The sequence below is a fragment of the Polypterus senegalus genome, chromosome 17, assembly GCF_016835505.1.
Source record: "Polypterus senegalus isolate Bchr_013 chromosome 17, ASM1683550v1, whole genome shotgun sequence".
In the NCBI taxonomy this organism is placed as follows: domain Eukaryota; kingdom Metazoa; phylum Chordata; class Cladistia; order Polypteriformes; family Polypteridae; genus Polypterus; species Polypterus senegalus.
This window is the reverse complement of record NC_053170.1, coordinates 89,322,711-89,340,044: the sequence shown is the minus strand read 5'-3', so window position 1 is coordinate 89,340,044 and position 17,334 is coordinate 89,322,711. Positions and strand designations below refer to the sequence as shown.

The following is a 17,334-nucleotide window of genomic DNA, read 5'->3' as shown; positions in this document are numbered from 1 at the left end:
TTAGTTTAACAGCAATATATATTGGTTATAAAGGTTTAAAAACACTTTGAGACTTTGTTTAAGAACATTTGTGTAACGTCTATTCCTGGCTCGGTACGGCAGTTCGTTGTACTGTATTATTATTTTTTCTGTTTCTTGACGTGCCTAAATAAAGACGGGACTTCAATACCCATAATATTTTGCGAAAGCTTCCACCGGAAGTGACGTTTTAACCGTCCAAATTTAAACGAGAGACGAAGCGACATAGTCTATTTGTAAAAGCTGTCCGGTGAACGTTGTTCGTTTGGGTATTTTTCTTCTTTTTTGCAAGAAACACTGAAAAGAGACGTATAAAAATGATTACTCCAGAAGAATGTGACCTATACGTTTACGAAAAGCGTTTGCAGACTTATTCTGGTTGGCCGTTTACAGGTGGTTGTGTTTGCACTCCTGAAAATGTAAGTTAAGTCGAAGGCCTGCGCTATTCGCTTGATATTTTAAATAAGCCAAATGCTTTAGTTTAAAAATGTTGGAGTGGACATTCTTATTTTTATTATAAAGATGCAGTAGTCTGAAACGTTTATAATGGACGTATTCTGTACTTTTAAGAGTTAGCGGCCTTTTCTCTTTTTCGTGTAGCACCTTTAGCTCCACTTTATGAATGTTGTAAGGACCTTTGATATCTCTACATTTATTCAAGGGCGCTTAAAATAAAATCCATTATGATGCTGTTGAATTAAAAATTAAGACTCGACTGTTATATTGCGCATGATTTGCGGGATTGCTTTTTTATTGCAAGGAAAAAAGTATTGCGATCAACGATTTTAAAATATGTAGGACTGTCTTCCTTCAGAGAATCAATATGTAATCAAATATGTGTTACTTTGTCTAACTTTTTTTTTTTTTTTTTGGGACCAAATTTTTTTCCGCATTAGATGGCGAAGGCAGGGTTTATCCATTGTCCCACAGAGAACAGCCCAGACGTTGTTCAGTGTTTTTTCTGCTATAAGGAGTTGGAAGGATGGGAACCAGAAGATGATCCTTTGTAAGTTTCATATTACAGTATATTTAGAACCTCCGTGTGGAGGTAAATTGTGTTCATTTCACTGTCACGGTTTTTGCTGTATATAGCAAGCAAACATTCAAAGCAACAAAGTATGTGCAATACCTGGCAATTCAGGTACATGAAAGTTTAGATTCACACAAAGTTAAAAAAACAAAATGTACTCTGAGCGATGTCAGCGGAAGAAACAGTTTGTTACATTGGTCAGTAAGCACTGTTTTACAGTCTGTCTTTACTTACACCAGTAGCAAACCGTTGAGAAATTAAAACAATTACAGTTGCACATGCCATTTATTTTTGCTCATTTATCATAACTTTGTTAAATACATTTCAAGCCTTGTAATACATTTGAATGATAAGTGGAAGTGCTTGTTACATTATTGGTAGGATTGTCACTGCAAGTACAGGGTAAGAGACATAACCTTATTCCTTTTACACAGTATATATACTAAGTGGTAAACTGAAAAGAAAATTCTTGGCAAAAGCTAAATTTTAGAACAGTTATGTGAATGCCCCCCGTTTTTTACAGTACATACTTATAGTATGTACAGTAAATCAGTTTAACTTTTCTGAAACCATTATAACACTAATTTGATTAAAAATTTATTATTGAAGTGATTCATTTCAAAGAAAATGTTTTAACAAACTGGATTGCACATATAAATGAGTACAGCAGTATTACAATTAGATTCGTAAGTAATCGACTTACAGTATATAAATCCATCAACCAATATACACTTTTTCTTTACAAGCACAATCTTGTAGGTGAAGCCGTACCAGCAGCTTAACTAGTTGAAATAACTGTGCTCTACTAGTTTGCTGGCTTGTCAGTTTGAAGATCTTTCACCTAGCCTTTAGCACTCGGTTTATAATGTTTAAACTTGCACATAAAATATGCCCCGAGTACAAAAACAATGTAGTTCACAATGTAAATGTATATGAGTGGTGTTGGGTGCTTGGCTGGCATATGGTACAGATCCATATTGTTTCTTAAACTGAACTTGTTTAAATAACATTATTTTGATTTCTGAATAAATTACCTTTGTCACTTGCTTTTGTAAAGTAGTTGTGTTTTTTTTTTTTTTTTTTTTTTTTCAGCATGACACTATTATTGGCATTCCTTGTTGTAAACAATCCCGTTAAATTCTCAAAAAATGTCATTGACACCTCACAATGCAGTGAGTTACTTATTACTTATTATTAACAAGTGAGTTAATAAATAATAATGAGTTACTTATTATTTATTACCTATAGGCCAACACATTAAATGTAAACAGAAATGCTGTTCCTGCAATGCTGTGCACATGACTTGATCTGCCTCTCCCCTTCATTCACTGGTGAAGAAACCTGTCTTTACTGGACTTCGTTCAGCACTGTATACCATTTGTCACCTATTGACCAATTGAGTTTAAGGTGCTGCGGGCATAGAATTACCAGTAGTTTTTTGCAGATAATGGGGTACATTGAACAGTCATGGAGGTTTTTAATGTTATTTACTCTTTATTGGTATTTCAGGCAAGAACATAAGCGTCATTCGCCAAATTGTACTTTCATCGGTTTAAAAAAGAATGTGGAGGATATGACACTAGTAGAACTTTTAAAACTTCAGAAAGATCGACAGAAGTTTTTGCTTGTAAGTAGTTCTATGTACACTGTAAAATTAACAGGTATTTTATATACAAATATTTGTTTTAATAGTGAATCTTGGCTGATATCTCCTGCCTCATCTTTTGTGTGCGTGTGTCTGTATTGTTTTGTATCTATATATGTTGGCCGTTAGTATCCTGTTGGCAAGTTTCAGATTCTGTTGCCCTTTGTAAGTAAAGCTAACTCACTGAAAAAGAATGCATACAGTGGAGCGTACAACCCTAATACAGGTCTGGAGTTGCATTCAGCGTGTTCTCTGCGTGTCTTGGTCTTTTTTTTTTTTATTTTTTTTTTTAATATGATTTGGCTCACCCTGTTTGGTTTTTCTCCTCTCCCCCAGCTAAAACATTTTATTTGCGGCAGAAGCCATTCTGATTAAGTTTTTATTCTCCTAGTTTGGTCTCTCTTAGCCTTTTATTTTAAGAATAACTAGTGTTTGCACAGTTGACACCATCACAGCCTGTGTTTAAGAAACATTACTGATGACTCAGAGTACAAGTAAATGTGGCCTAAATACTAATTATTAGGATGTAGTCCTCCTTTGGGTTGTCTGCTATCCCCTCTGCACATTCTGCTGTCTTGTCTGATCACATCTTGGTAATCTAGATCTATATGGATGTTACCAGCTTGTTGCTTGCTGTTTTATGCCACTTATTATTCATCTTTCTCTTGCCTGCCTCACTTTCCAGTGTGTTGTTTCAAGCTTATTCATTTTTCACTAACCAGATTTTACAGGTTTATTTGTTCAAATTTGGCACCACTCTTGTGCAGACTTGGGATGTCATGGCTGGATTGCTATATATGACAGCTACATCAGAATTCTTATTCTTCCAAGTTTCAGCCTTATGATGAACAAATTGCAAGTTGTGGCAGTCTTTGGTCAGCCTACTTGTGGTTGAATATGGATCTTGCACTTGAGTAATGCTATCAGTTTTGGACATCTGTGGATAGTAAGTAAAGGAATCATTGCGCAAAGTCCAAAATCGCCATATAAGGCAACACGGAGGCTGTACTTGGCAAAGTTAAAAGAAGTGGCAGTGTACAGACTTTGGGTTGCATTTCCAAATGCATGAAATCCTAGGAATTTGCAATCCCCATTGCTTTTAAAATTTCTTACTTGACCCACGTACTTTCTAATATGAATGTAATAAATAAGGGAATGCATCAGATTGTTGGAATTCTTAGTATCCAGGCCCTTTTGTAACTGTACATAAGCACACCAGCTACCACACCATTGACTTCTTTCAATAGACGTGGCAACAAAGTACGAAGTTGAACATTTTAGCTTCAGCCATCAAATAATCACTTTATCTTTTGACTTTCATGTAGCGTAGTGAAGCTTGTATCTTGCTTTCACAGCTGAATGTCTCCATTTCAAATGAAAGGCAACTGCACAATTTGTTGGATTTGTATTGAATCAAAAAACAGAGTGATGGAACACAAAAGGTTTCTCCTCTGTCTCCTGAAAACTCAAGTGAGATCAGTAATCACTGAAGGTGTGGTGTAGTACTACCCCACCTTATTTATGCTCCAAGTAAGAGCTTAACTGACATGGAAAGCTGCACTGGCAAGTGTGGGGTTACTGGAGTCAATGTTGCCTTTTTATACAAGAGCTTACCTAAGTACTCTGTTGAAAATGATTGTTTTAGAGGAGTTGTAAGTTATAATCAAACACATTTTGAAATCTGTGTTTTTCAATGAGGATTTTTAGTTTAGCTGTAGATTGTAGTGGTGGGTGACAAGGTGGCTTCCATGCTTCTGCTTGGTCCAACAGTTGCTGTCACTCAACTAAGTATAAAATAAAGTAAGACATTATTAAATTGTGTATTAACGTCTGAAAGAATGTAGTACTTTATACAATAATTCCTTCAAGTGAGTAGCTTTATTCAGAGTTTTTTGTCTTTTTTTCCCCTCCTCAATTCTTTAAAATTCACTCATTTTTATAGTGCATTTCTCACTTTGTACAGAAATCACAGTATACACAAACATAAAATTATTTGCATTTTTTTGTATTTCAGAAAAAGTCTACTGATGAGAACATGGAAAAGTTTCGCCAAGCAGCCCAAAAAACACGGTCGGAGTTGGTTAAAATAATTACCAAGGCTAACTAGCTCTTTTGGAGTTTAATACATTTTTGTGTCCTCTCTTTCTGTGTGTATGTGTATATATTTTGAAAGTGAATTGTTTTTAATAGCATTGACCGGAAAGTTTTATACAGTTGCCTAAAATGCAGTTCTCTTTTGTCGTCTTTCCTGTAAATGGTTTTTGTTAAATTGTAAATAAAGATTCACATTATATCCAAAGATTATTATAATTGTTTTGAAATCCATTGGTAGTGCAGTGACAAATTAACTTCATGGTACTTAATTGTGTCTCCATTAAGCTCAATTAGCAAGTTCATTTAATTGGTAGTTGGGGGAGAAAATAGAATGTGTTTTGAGCAGCATTTCCAAAAAACATTTTTTCTTTTGAAGCAACAATTCATTCCTCAATTATTAAGCAAGCCAAGAAGTGGAAGGCTTAAGGTGCAGAAAGTGTTGTCATTGTGCAATTTTCATTGACTTTTTGATAGAGCCAATGGTTTAAAGCTGGGCTGAAGAACTTTTATTTGGGGTGTTTTGGGCATAAAATGTTATATTTAGAAAAGAAGATAAATAAATACCTTTTGATTCATTGCAGCTGGAACAGACAAGTCTGTCTTTTGGAGTGTCCAATGCAACTTTTTTTTTATTAAAAAAGAAGAAAAAAAACAGTCCTGCTTTGATCCAGAATAAAGGCCTCGGGTGGAAGCGTGAGTCAGTCATAGTGCACACTGTGTTTCTTCAGTTTGACTGTTTGTGGTACTTAAAATATGTATCTAGCCTAGTTTATTACTATGACTACAGGGGTTGCATACTAAAGCTGACATTTTATTAACATATTCACTTCACCATATCAATACAAAAATAACAAACCCGCCCAGATAGTATTGGATGGCTGTAAAGTACTTCATATTTGTAACAAATTAATAGATAATTTTAAAGTCCATTAAGAATGTACTGTATAAAAGAATCTGTACTGTAGGTTGTATCTCAACTCACTCCTCCTATTCATATGTGAATTAGTTTCATGAATATAATTGGTTTATAAATGGGTCTGGACCACTCTGTTTAACTTTAGGCCTATTTCCAAGCTACCTTTTTTTTGTCCAAACTCTTGGAAGAAGTAATCTATACACTACTGAAGTCCTTTCTGGACGAACATGCAATTCTGGAAGTGTTCCAGTCTGGGTTTAAAACTCGCCGCAGCGCCGAGTCCTCCTGTTAATGGTTTTTAATGATATTCTTTTAACAGTGGACTCTCTGAAGTTTGTGTCAGCATTGATGATTTTACTTCCACCTCTGTTGCCCTCCCCTGGGAGGTACCACAGGGCTCCATCCTGGGACCTCGTCTTTTCTCCTTGTACCTGCTGCCACTCGGTGCTGTTTTCTGGAAACACTGTATTTCCTTTCATCTTCATGCAGACTATCAGGTTTATTTCCCTCTGAAGTGCCAAGGTCTGTCCAGCCCCTGCTTGATTGCCTTATTGACATAAGGAGTTTGATGGCATTAAACTTTCTACATTTTAATGAGAACAAGACAGAAATCATGCTATTTAGACCCAATGGCACCAGCGGGACCCTCTGCATCGACATTTCCACTGTGGCTAAATCTGAGAAATTCATGATCGCAAACTTAGGTGTGAAAATGGATTCCACTTTAAAACTTGATAGCCATGTGAACACAGTTGTAAAATCTTGCTTTTTCCAGTTGAGGCGGCGTGAGAAATCAAGCTTGTTTTGTCTAATTGCAAACGATGATACATGCTTTTATAACATCTCGTCTAGATTACTGCAGTGCGCTTCTTTTTGGAATTAGCCAGGCCTCCATTGCTTGCCTACAGCCTTGGGCAAAATGCTGCTGCTCGGTTTTTAACTGGCACAAGAAAGCATGAGCGTGTTACCCCAATTTTTGGCTTCCCTTCACTGGCTTCCAGTTTTGTTTTCAAATCCATTTTAAGATCCTTGTATTTTTTAAAATCCTTTAATGGTTGTGCCCTATTTTATTTGTCGGATCTGCTGCACCCTTATGTACAGTCTCGCTCTCTAAGGTCAGCAGACCAGATTCTTTTACGTGTTCCTACACTTGGCCTAAATACTATCTATCTAGCTATGTGTTCTTTAACTCTCTTACTATAGGACTAGTTTCCAGCATTCAAACTCCTAGATATATAGTTTATTTCAGTATTTTCAAAGTTTCTTCTATAATTACAGCCTTCTTGAATGTATGTGCCATGTTTTGTATTTTTGTAATATGTGATTTGCTATGTTATACTGAAGTCACAGCAGTTTTGCTATAACAATCCAAATTTTAAGGGAGTATAAGGTAAGTTCACTAAACTGTCAATGCAAATATGCAACATCAGGGTGTCTAATTGCATCTCGTAACTTGTGGGTCAATACTATTATAGAATGAGATAGGCCTGATCGTGTTTGACCTTTGCAATTTATCAAGTCAAAGGAGAAAGACCTGAGGATGGGCAGGGTGTAGTGGGTTGTTTGTAATCTTTACTTTTTGCCCTCAGTTGAGTGACTGCACAGTGGGCAGGTGGTTGGCCATAATTTTAGAAGAGGCACACACCAGCTGTATCCTTCTGTCAAAACATGATCATACAAGCCTTCAGTACTGGGCCTGTGAGTTTTTACTCTCCCTCTATTACAAAAAAATCTTGAGACAAAATTATTGCCGAAAGATCTTTTTTCCAGTTGGCAGAGGGGGTTCTCGCCCTCCTTTCAACCATTTCTGGTTAACTGCTCACATCCACAGTCCTCTCACCTCTCATTCATGTGAATGCTTTTGTCAGACACAGTTCCTGTGCTCTCAGCTCTTATAAATTTTTTACGTTTTCCTCACTTTAAGTTCCCAATAGAAGAAGACTTGTGCCCAAATATTACTAAAAGAGAATTTCATCCCGATGGGTTATCAACAGAAGAAATGAGTACACGAGCAATCCTAGCACAGAGAAACTAAGTTAAACAAATTAACGTGAAAAATTGTCGGATCAGTTACACTGAAAATTAATTAAATGCTTATCAATATTATGCTGAAAGAGTTGGTGGTGATGGTGCTGAAGATGAAAATATTAGCTTACAATGTCCGTAGTATATCTCCAACCATTAACACCATCCGGTCTTTCCACCACATGGATTACTGTTGAAAGAGGGATGTATCGTAATGTTTCATAATTTATGTATGAGTGATGGGATATGCAATAGGACTACATTTCGTTGTATTCAAAATTAGTTGAACAATTCTAACATGTCACCTGTTAAAATTTTACAAGAAAGGTAATGTAGTACTTCTTCCACGGATAACATCAGATCCCAAAGGAGAACTTGATATGCCATTCGTATTAAAATGTTTACAGTTTCCCGTTAATAGCTTTTGCTACAGGGACAAACATTCGAAAAAGTCTGTTTATTAGAGAGAGAAACAATATTCACTCACTGTCACGATGTAAATCCAAACACGGAATCAAAATTAATGCGATATTGGTGAAAAGTTAATTCCAAATATTGTTTTTACTGGTGTTACAGTGAAAATGTAAGTTTAAAAAGTATTTGCATGTTAATTTCAAAGCCAAACAGAACAAAAATGTATAACACAACGAATATCTCTAATGCAACATGAATTTTCTTTCAATTTATTTCATTTTTTTTTTACACTTTTTTTTTTTTTTAACTATGGTTAATTACTTGCTGTAATGTAAAATAGTTTTTATGCATATGTAATAATTCCCATGAAAATAACAATCTGTTTAAATTGTACATTCGCTTCCCCATACACTAGCGGCAGAGCCGTAAGTGGCTAGAGCGTAGCGTCTGTACAAAGGTTGGCGAGCAGTGGGCAGAGCCCTCTACTTTTTTAAATTTCATTCGCACTACAGAATGTCTCAGAATGGACAGATAAAATATCTGGATCATAAAGTGTTGAAAAGGTTTCCCAGGACTTTCTGTCTAGAACAGCTTTATCTATTTTACGTTTTTTGTATGGTCAAGTTTGTCTGTACTCGGTACGAGGAAATAAATAAAAAATACGGATTGCGCTATCCTGCTGGTAGGAACCAATCCTGAAAAGTGGGACCAGTCCGTTTCACTGCTAATTAAGTTGATCTTTTTAAATATGATGTCATTTCATGAAACGTTGGCATGAAATATATAGTAATTTAACATTATTCTTTACATTATGCCCAGTGACAACCAAGGGAACCTATTTTTCTATATTAAAAATGACCTCGGCCTATTTAATATAAGCCAGTATTTGATTATAGACCACATTCTCTTTACAGAATGAAATGTGACAGAGCCAATTAAAGCAAAGCAACATAACATTCTGTTATGACCTTTAAGTCCACTACTCTTACGTCATTTACACATACAACTCTAGCTCAAAGGATTTATATATTCAGAATCAGGCCTGCATTTTTTACAGTTAAGCCTGCTTAGTTATGAGAAAAAGGAGGAAGGAATCTCGAAATGCAAGCAATATGGCCACAATGGCATTCTATTAAATGAAAACCCAAGTCAAATTCTGATTAAATATTTTGTATGTAAAAAGGCAAAGGCATGTGCAGTGACGTAAAACTGGTTTGCTGGCTGTGCTAATCAAAGGATAAGAAAATCCTTGCTTTCGACTGAACTATATAGCATTTAATTAATAGTGTTGGATTATTTGTTTTGTAAGCTGCAAAGCCGTGCCTTTTTCCAGTAAGTGTATTTGACTTTTTTAAAAATAGTTTTTCGTGTTGCCAGCAAAGGTTACTGGTGCAGTCAAAAGCCGAAAATGCTCAGATACTAATAAGAGCTTCTTTTTGCATGTTAAGGATTGCTTTACAAGTTGGCAGTGGACTGGAACATACTATTAAGTTGAGCTTTTTTACCTTCCTTAATATTTCACCCTTATCCAACACATTCTTTGTTTTTTCTCATTGTTGCAAGCCTCTTTCTGCTCTGTTTTTTTTTTTCCTTCCCCCTTTCAGTTGTTAATGTCCATTATAATTGTAACATACCACACAAGGATTTGTGGCCGATCATGCTGGCTCTGGTGTCTCATGAGTCAATTAGGGGAAAGGGATGGCTCTCGGGACAGCAATGAACATTAACCTAATTGGTGTTAACGTGTCACATGTTACTCTGAATTCTATATAGAAATCCATTAACTGTTGTGTAAACTGTTCTGATGTCAAATTCATAGTTGAACCCAAATTACGCTCAGGGTGGTATTCTGCTGCCATCCTGTAGATGATACAACCCTCGTGCTGCAAAAAGTCAATTTTTCAATGCATTCTGCCACTCTATGGCAAGTCATCAATATGCATGAGTAGGGCGAAGCCTTCAATTAAAGCGCACAGTGGTATCTAAACAAACAGTCGTAAAGCCTATTTTAGAACAAATTTCAACTGAACCATTAGTTGAATGAAGCGATAGTGATGACAATGTGAATTGGTTATCAAACGTTGATATGGTTGCATACAGCACTGTATGACTGAACCACTGTGATATGCCTGATTTGTATAAATCTGTAGAGTGGTGGGGGGAAAATAGGAAAATGATAGCGATCAAGTGGATGGACAAGAAAGACATATGCTTCCAAAACACTGTTCACTATGCAGCAACTGTTTATGTTGTTGGGAAATCTACAAGTCACAAAGCCGATTGAGCAGTTTGACTTTGATGACACAATTGATAGAGAAAGGGCATAGGAGACATCCTGAAAGAGTTGTCTTCAAAGACAGGAAGTATAAAAGCAAACGGGAGGCGAGAAGCAGGCTTTCTGTAAATGCAGTCACTTGAGGGGTGTCTGTTTTCTTCCATGTTTGTCTAAATGCGTAGTTTAAGTTCAGAATGGCCGGATAATTTATCACCTAACAGTAAAAGGAATTCGTGGCAGCAACAGATGAAATACCATGTAGGATCAATGCTTTTAGGCAGAGCTGTTCATCACCAGAATAACTGGCCAGGCACCTGTGTGTAAAATCATGAGGTCCAGAACCCCATGGTGCTTTTGGACATAAAGAACTGCTCATCTGAGAGAAGAGAGAGATGGATGTCAAAGAAGCTGTTGATGGATCAGACCAACTGCTACTGCTACCCGGTACGATATTTGACTTTAATATTTTCATTTCTTTTTGTAAGTTTTCTGATTTTAAAAGATACATTTTTATTTAGGAATTTGCTATCCATTTCTTTTTTTTTTTTTTGATTATAGTTCCTTCTGATGTTCTATTCTTAATAAATATGACTTTGCTGTTAAATATTTTTGCATATCTTGAGTGATACAAGTATAAAAATGTAAATACAGAGCACACGGTGTGAGGAGACTGCTACTTTCTTTCCCACAGTGTTAGAAGGCTGAAGGAGTTGCAAAAGAGGACAGCTTAGAGAAAGTAACACACTATTAGTTGGTAAGTGGAATTAACCAAGGTGTGTCAATTTTTATGTGTAACTCATGCCAATGCTAACAACCCCCTATTGTGGAGTCCTGAAGAGTGACTGGCAGTGCACTTGGGACTGACATGAGTAGTTTTATATGTGTCTAACTGCCTGAATGTATAAAGCTTAGGATGTGAGAGCGGACCAATCTAGAAACTAACTTGGAGAGTTCCACTAACCCCACATTAATAACCTTGGCACTGCCATTTGAGTATTTATAGTGCATATTGGGATGTGAAAAGAAAACCTCAATACTAAAGGAGACAAAGGCAGAATGTGGAATTGAACACCTCCGTGAGGTAGGAGTGTGAATCACCTTTCAGACCAATTCAGAAATACTCCTTTAAAAAAATAAATAAATAAGACAGATCTCCTCTAAAAATAAAGAAATTTAGTCAGAGAAAGGCAGACATCACAGGAATAAGTAAAAGCCAGGTTAATACAGAATAGGAAAACGAAAACCCTTCCTCAATAAATAATATATTACTAGGCTGACCTGCCTTAAGGCAACCGACTTTTAAGTCGATCACTTCTTAAGGCAATTCAATATGTAGATCAATTTGATATTTTATACAAACTCATTAATTTGGTTATATTGCATTTGAGCGGTATTACTTTAATACTCGTAGTTTGTTTATTTTTGTGATGAAATTTAAACTTTTTTTTTCTATATTGAGGTCGCTCTTTTGAACCCCCCTGATATTTACTACGCGGGGAGGCATTTGTACTCGATCAACATTAATTATTTCCAGAGGCATAATTTTGTCTGTTTTTCCTGCACATCACGCACAAAAGCAAGGGAAAGATGGGAGCACCAGAACTCTGCTCACGTCCTGTTGCTTAGTACCACAAGCTGCAAATAGTAAGTCTGTGATAAGCGAAATACCGCTACGCTTTACACTCACTAGACGGAAGGACAATCCCGACCGCTTTTATATAGTAAGAAAGAAGAAGATATCGCACAGTCTGGAGTAGAAAATCATCTTTTACCTGGAAAAACGAAACTACAAATCCCATCGTGCATTGCAAAATGGACGGGGCGTGTGAAACTCCGCACCTGCGTAGCACTCACGGGACGGAAGGACAATCCCGACCGCTTTTATATAGAAGGATGTGATTTCAGGGACAACCTGATTTATGTGCAGCAAAATAAATACATTGAAAAAGGAAATCAAAAGGAGCACAGAATTAATGAATGAGTATTATTAAAAAGTAAGACTAGAAGATCGCACTACGGGAAAGTTAAAAAGAGCAAAAAGTGTTATGCAACAGAGATGTCTACATAGGAATCTCATCTGGGCTTTTAATTCGTAAAGGTCTTGCTACAGTTGTTCCAATGGAATTTTACCAGGTAAGCATGAGAGTAAATCGAACTTTTGAACAATGGTGCAATCTTACTGCAGAGGGTGCATGTTCGTTTGACCTTCGATTCAATTAGACTAACTACAGATGGGTCCGCTTTATGTGTTTAATCTACCCTTAAGCCATTGCGAACATGTATTGTGTGAGCTTCTATCCATTGCAGTTACCGTGTTATTTTCAAACTGCCTTTACTTTTTGATTTATCCTCATATTAAATTATGTACCCAACCCGTTAAAGGAGTCAAATATTTGAGAAGAAGCCTTAATAACACTTAGGAATTATTTGAATGAGATACTGGGGCAGCCTGTTTAGTAATTAATCGGGCATGCTTGATGTATTGATTGGTCTCTTGTTGTTTGCAACCTTTAAGTTCTAAGGTAACAAACGTGGTCCTTGAAAATCTAATTCTAGATGCAAAGATAGCAGACAAAACACTTGTAGGTCATTTGCCTGTAAATACTAATCTGAGGCTGGGACACGTAGTTTAGTTAGGAAGAGATCATCCAGAACTTAATAGAGTGAAATGCTGTTGTCTTGCTGTATAAAAGCCGCCTTGAGTGGACAGACAGATGTGAAAGGCACTACAGTATATAATAGGTAGGCAGTGATCTAGTGTCGTGTCACTGCATCATCGTTGCCTAACAGTGGCTGTACAGATGGGACAGTGCCGTCCAATGCCTTCTGTCTCAACTAGCACTTAACAGACTAGATGCTAACATGCCAGTCCTGTGATGTTGTCATACCTGCATATTCTCAGTCTTGCACACCCTCGGAACCCTTCCACAACACCTGTCACCACACTGCAATCAATATTATCACGTGGTCATGGCATCACATGCCAGAAGTACCTCAGCTAACAAGTATTAATATAATTAGCTGTTCACTTTCCATTCTAGTCAGCTGGTTGACTTGCTCAGTGGTCATCCGATTTATCCGTTAGATTCCTGGTAACTTTCTGATGCATTTGTTTGTTAAAGTCTGGATGCGTCTCTCTTCTTCTTTTTCTTCAGTGTTCAGGCCTCACATCCACATGTTGCTACCAGCCTGAAAAAGGCTTTCATCAGTTTACATGACCTTTTCAACTTAACCATCACTGCCATCCCCATGGCTAGCTTAGAGTTCACCTCACCCGCACAGTCCACATCATTTGTTACTCTACTCCCCAAATATACACAAGTGTCCACCTGCTCCAACTTTCCTCCATCCAGTGTGATCCCACAATGCTGTATTACAGCAGTATTACTTTAGTATTACTGAGCCCTTAGTAATTACTTGCATTGTTGTTATACTCGTCAGCAGGTCATACTCCTTTGCAGCCCTCTCAACCTCTAGTTCAGAAGAACTTCTAGCTCTTCTGGTGGTGTGACCAATAAAGGAAACATAATGTGCCTAGGATTACTGATAAGTCTTATCAATTCTGAATCATTCAGAGTATCCTTGCTGTGCTTTCTGTATCATCTGTGGAGTGTTGGAAAGGTGCTATATAAATAAAATGCATTATTATCGTTCATTGAGCTAGGATGTTGAACAAACACAGGTTACATCTTTGCCTGTCTCCTCCTTTAATGCAGAATCATGCTGACATGTTGAAGACTGCCGCACGCTGTCTTCTGTAAGATTTTGCAGCAGTTGACCCAAGTGTGGCTTGAAACTCATCTGGAGCATAGCTAGCTAGAGCTACTCATGCTGGACCATGTCAAATGCCTTTGTGGGCTTAATGAATCAGAAATACCGGAACTGGATCCTTTCACTTGCTTTCTTTAGGATGATTGGAGATTTGCAATCTGATTACACGTGCCTCTTCTTGGCCCAAATCCAGCTTGTTCTTGGGCAATCTGTCCCTTCAGCCTTGGATTGCATTTCTCCAGGAGCACTCAAAAAAAAAAAAAGGATCTTGTTACCGTGATAGACAAGAGTAATAATCGTATAATTGTGGTTTAGTGAGCAGTGGAAAACAGTCATTTAGTGAGATAAGACATCCTTCACATTCTTCTATATAAACGTTTTCACTTATTGGTAACACTTTAGGCACTGCAAAACTGCATCTCTGACTCATTTCCTCTTATGTGACAAGACCTTAACAAAGGCTTCTTTTGTTGTTCGTATCACTTATAATACAGCAGTAGATCAGTTATTTATCTCTGTGCTGTGTTGCATATCGACATGATGGTAAATGTTGTTAAAGTGTAGGACTCACAGGTCTTGTACTAAAAGTGTAATATCAAGAGAAATGTGTCTTAGTGTTTTGTCTTGTTAGAGTAATATTTTACCTTACTTTCCCCTTTTGTATTATTATGTATCCTTTGTCAGAATGCCTCAAATCTCTGACTTCCCACTGTTTATAAGGTACTGTACCATATAACATCTCCCCACCTTAGCCTCTTTATCTATAACCTCAGGCAGTTAGGTGTAGTAAAAGACAAGGAAGAGTTAAGTTACAATTTAAACAATGTATTAGTGATAATATTCATAAATAATAATATGGAAAATACATTTAAATATTGGCAACCATACAACCTGATAAATGGTGACGTGTAGTTTCAGGTGGCACACAGACCTTTTAGTTAAAATGTCTCTAGTTAAGGCCTCATTTTGTGGTCTGCTTTCTTCAGAACAGGCCACACGCCTGTCTCAATATGGTTGCTGAGCTGTGCCCTTCATTGTGTTGTCTTTTTTAGTTGATGGTGTAAGATGGTCTTTCATCAGTTTGGTAAGAGAGAGAGAGTGAGGTAAAGCAAGCCAATTTATAGGTTTTCTGTCCAACCCCTACAGCCAATAGGGCATCATAGTACTTGAAAGCTTTTGATACAAGACAGTTCCAAATGGCCATACTTCAGACCAATGGGGGGACAGAATACCCTCACACCTGCCCTCTAAACCATGTGTTAAGGTAAAGCTTGGCAGTTAGGCAGCCTGGCTTTCCTGTGGGGCTTGACTGAGAGACTTCAGCAGAGGAACACTTGCCAGGCTGGTTTAAGGCACTTCACCCAACCCTGTCGTAAAATTACAAAGAGACTCGGTCCTAAAGGGGGGGTAAACATGAATGCTTCTCACTATTGTAACACTAATATTACATTGCCTAAGCTACAAATAAAGGCATACAAAATATTTATCAACTTGTATGCAAAATTTCACATCACAACACTTGGTTAAGCCACTTTAGACCACTCCAAAGTGAAGTTTTGTTGTTAGGTCGCATTGCAGAGATGAATAAGCACTTTACTGATGCTTTGCAAGTGTTATCGAGACCTAAAAAAAATGTATGTTTGGGTCTTGTACACAATAGTGAGTAATAGATGCTTTTTTTGTGTACCCAAACTAAAGTGTTACAGACTTCTTTAGTAAAATGAACATTTGAATATATTTGATGCCAGATACTTTTTTATTGCTGTATGACTTTGTGTAAACTAATAATGCGTTTTGAGTATATAAGTATTTGTATTTTTCCATTACTGCTTTCTATTTATAAACTGGCGTAAGCTCTCTAAGCCTACCCTCTCAGTAGAGTGCTATATAAGAGCAAATTTAATTGTGCAAATAGCTGTTCCCTGTTTGTTCTTCCTAGTGAAGAATAAAGAAGCCATTAAAAATCTTCTTTCTGAGTTTCTTAAAAGAAGAAAAACAAAATATGAACATGGAAAAACTGCTGACTGAGTGCCAAGAAATGCAATCTAAGTTAAACAAAATTTCTTTTCTTAACAGGAGCTGATGTGAAATTGTTTTGTAGGGAAAACAGCTTGAAGCCACTACAGTAGTCCAAGGTCAGATCTGTTTACCCTGGCCAAGTGTAAAAAAAAAAAAAAAAATAATAATAATTTTTAACCAGAGGAGGTAATTTCTTATTTAAATTCATGGCTCTTCAAACATCATTGGTAAAAAGCTGACAGATGGTGAACTTGCCCTTTGTGTGGTAACTTGATATTCCCTTTATTCATGTAGGAACCACTTGAGTTAATAGCTGAACCTATTTGCTGCACTTTCTGCAGTTTAATTTTGCCACACAAGCCTGCGTGTTTGTGTAGCTACATACTTGATATTAATAATTAGTATTGTCAATTAAGTATAGCGTCCCAAGAACTGAAAAGGAGGTCACTACTCAATGCTGTTAACTGTAAGCAGTGTCAAGACAGAGGTCTGAACTCTGAAGGCCATATTTTGCATTGGTTGGCTTAATTCAAAGTGTGCACAGCTGCGTAGAAATGTGGATGTACTCTTGTATATTTCAATTTATACATAACAATGGTATACATGGCGAATGTTTAAAAATTTATGTCTTTTATTTGATCTAGTCAAATGTCTTAACAAGTAAATCTTCACTGTCTATCCAACAAGATTCGCTAAGTGCATAAGATACACTGTGAATACATTCAATTTAAAAATGGCAGAGAAAATGAGTTTTACATTTTTTCAGTACAAAATACCCCATTATGGTTTATTTGTTGAATTTTTCTGTCTATAAATTTCCTTACCCCCCCCTTTTTCAACCCTTTCCTGAACTGTCCCAGCAACACTAGGTTCATGGCCGTAGAAGGTTCTTAACCCATCAGCGGAACCCACAGGTAGGTATCTGCTCCTCTGGGTAAGGAGGAACAGCATGAGCACTGCCAGAGCCTACAAAATGACCTCCAACAGTCCACGGGTGTGAATGTCTATGACCAAACAATCAGAAACCGACTTCATGAAGGTGGCGTGAGGGCCCGACGTCCTCCAGTGGGCCCTGTGCTCACTGCCCGCCTAGCACCGTGGAGCTCGATTGGCATTTGCCATCGAAT

General features: G+C 37.1%; 1 protein-coding gene across 1 annotated transcript; it reads left to right on the top strand.

Moving 5' to 3' along the window:
• The first annotated feature begins 215 nt into the window (after positions 1–215).
• Positions 216–4,994, top strand: birc5a (baculoviral IAP repeat containing 5a). The gene is made up of 4 exons (XM_039740507.1): positions 216–437; positions 915–1,024; positions 2,558–2,675; positions 4,708–4,994. Exons 1-4 carry the CDS (start codon positions 336–338, stop codon positions 4,798–4,800), a joined length of 423 nt encoding a protein of 140 aa, XP_039596441.1. The 5' UTR covers positions 216–335; the 3' UTR covers positions 4,801–4,994.
• Positions 4,995–17,334: the final 12,340 nt, after the last annotated feature.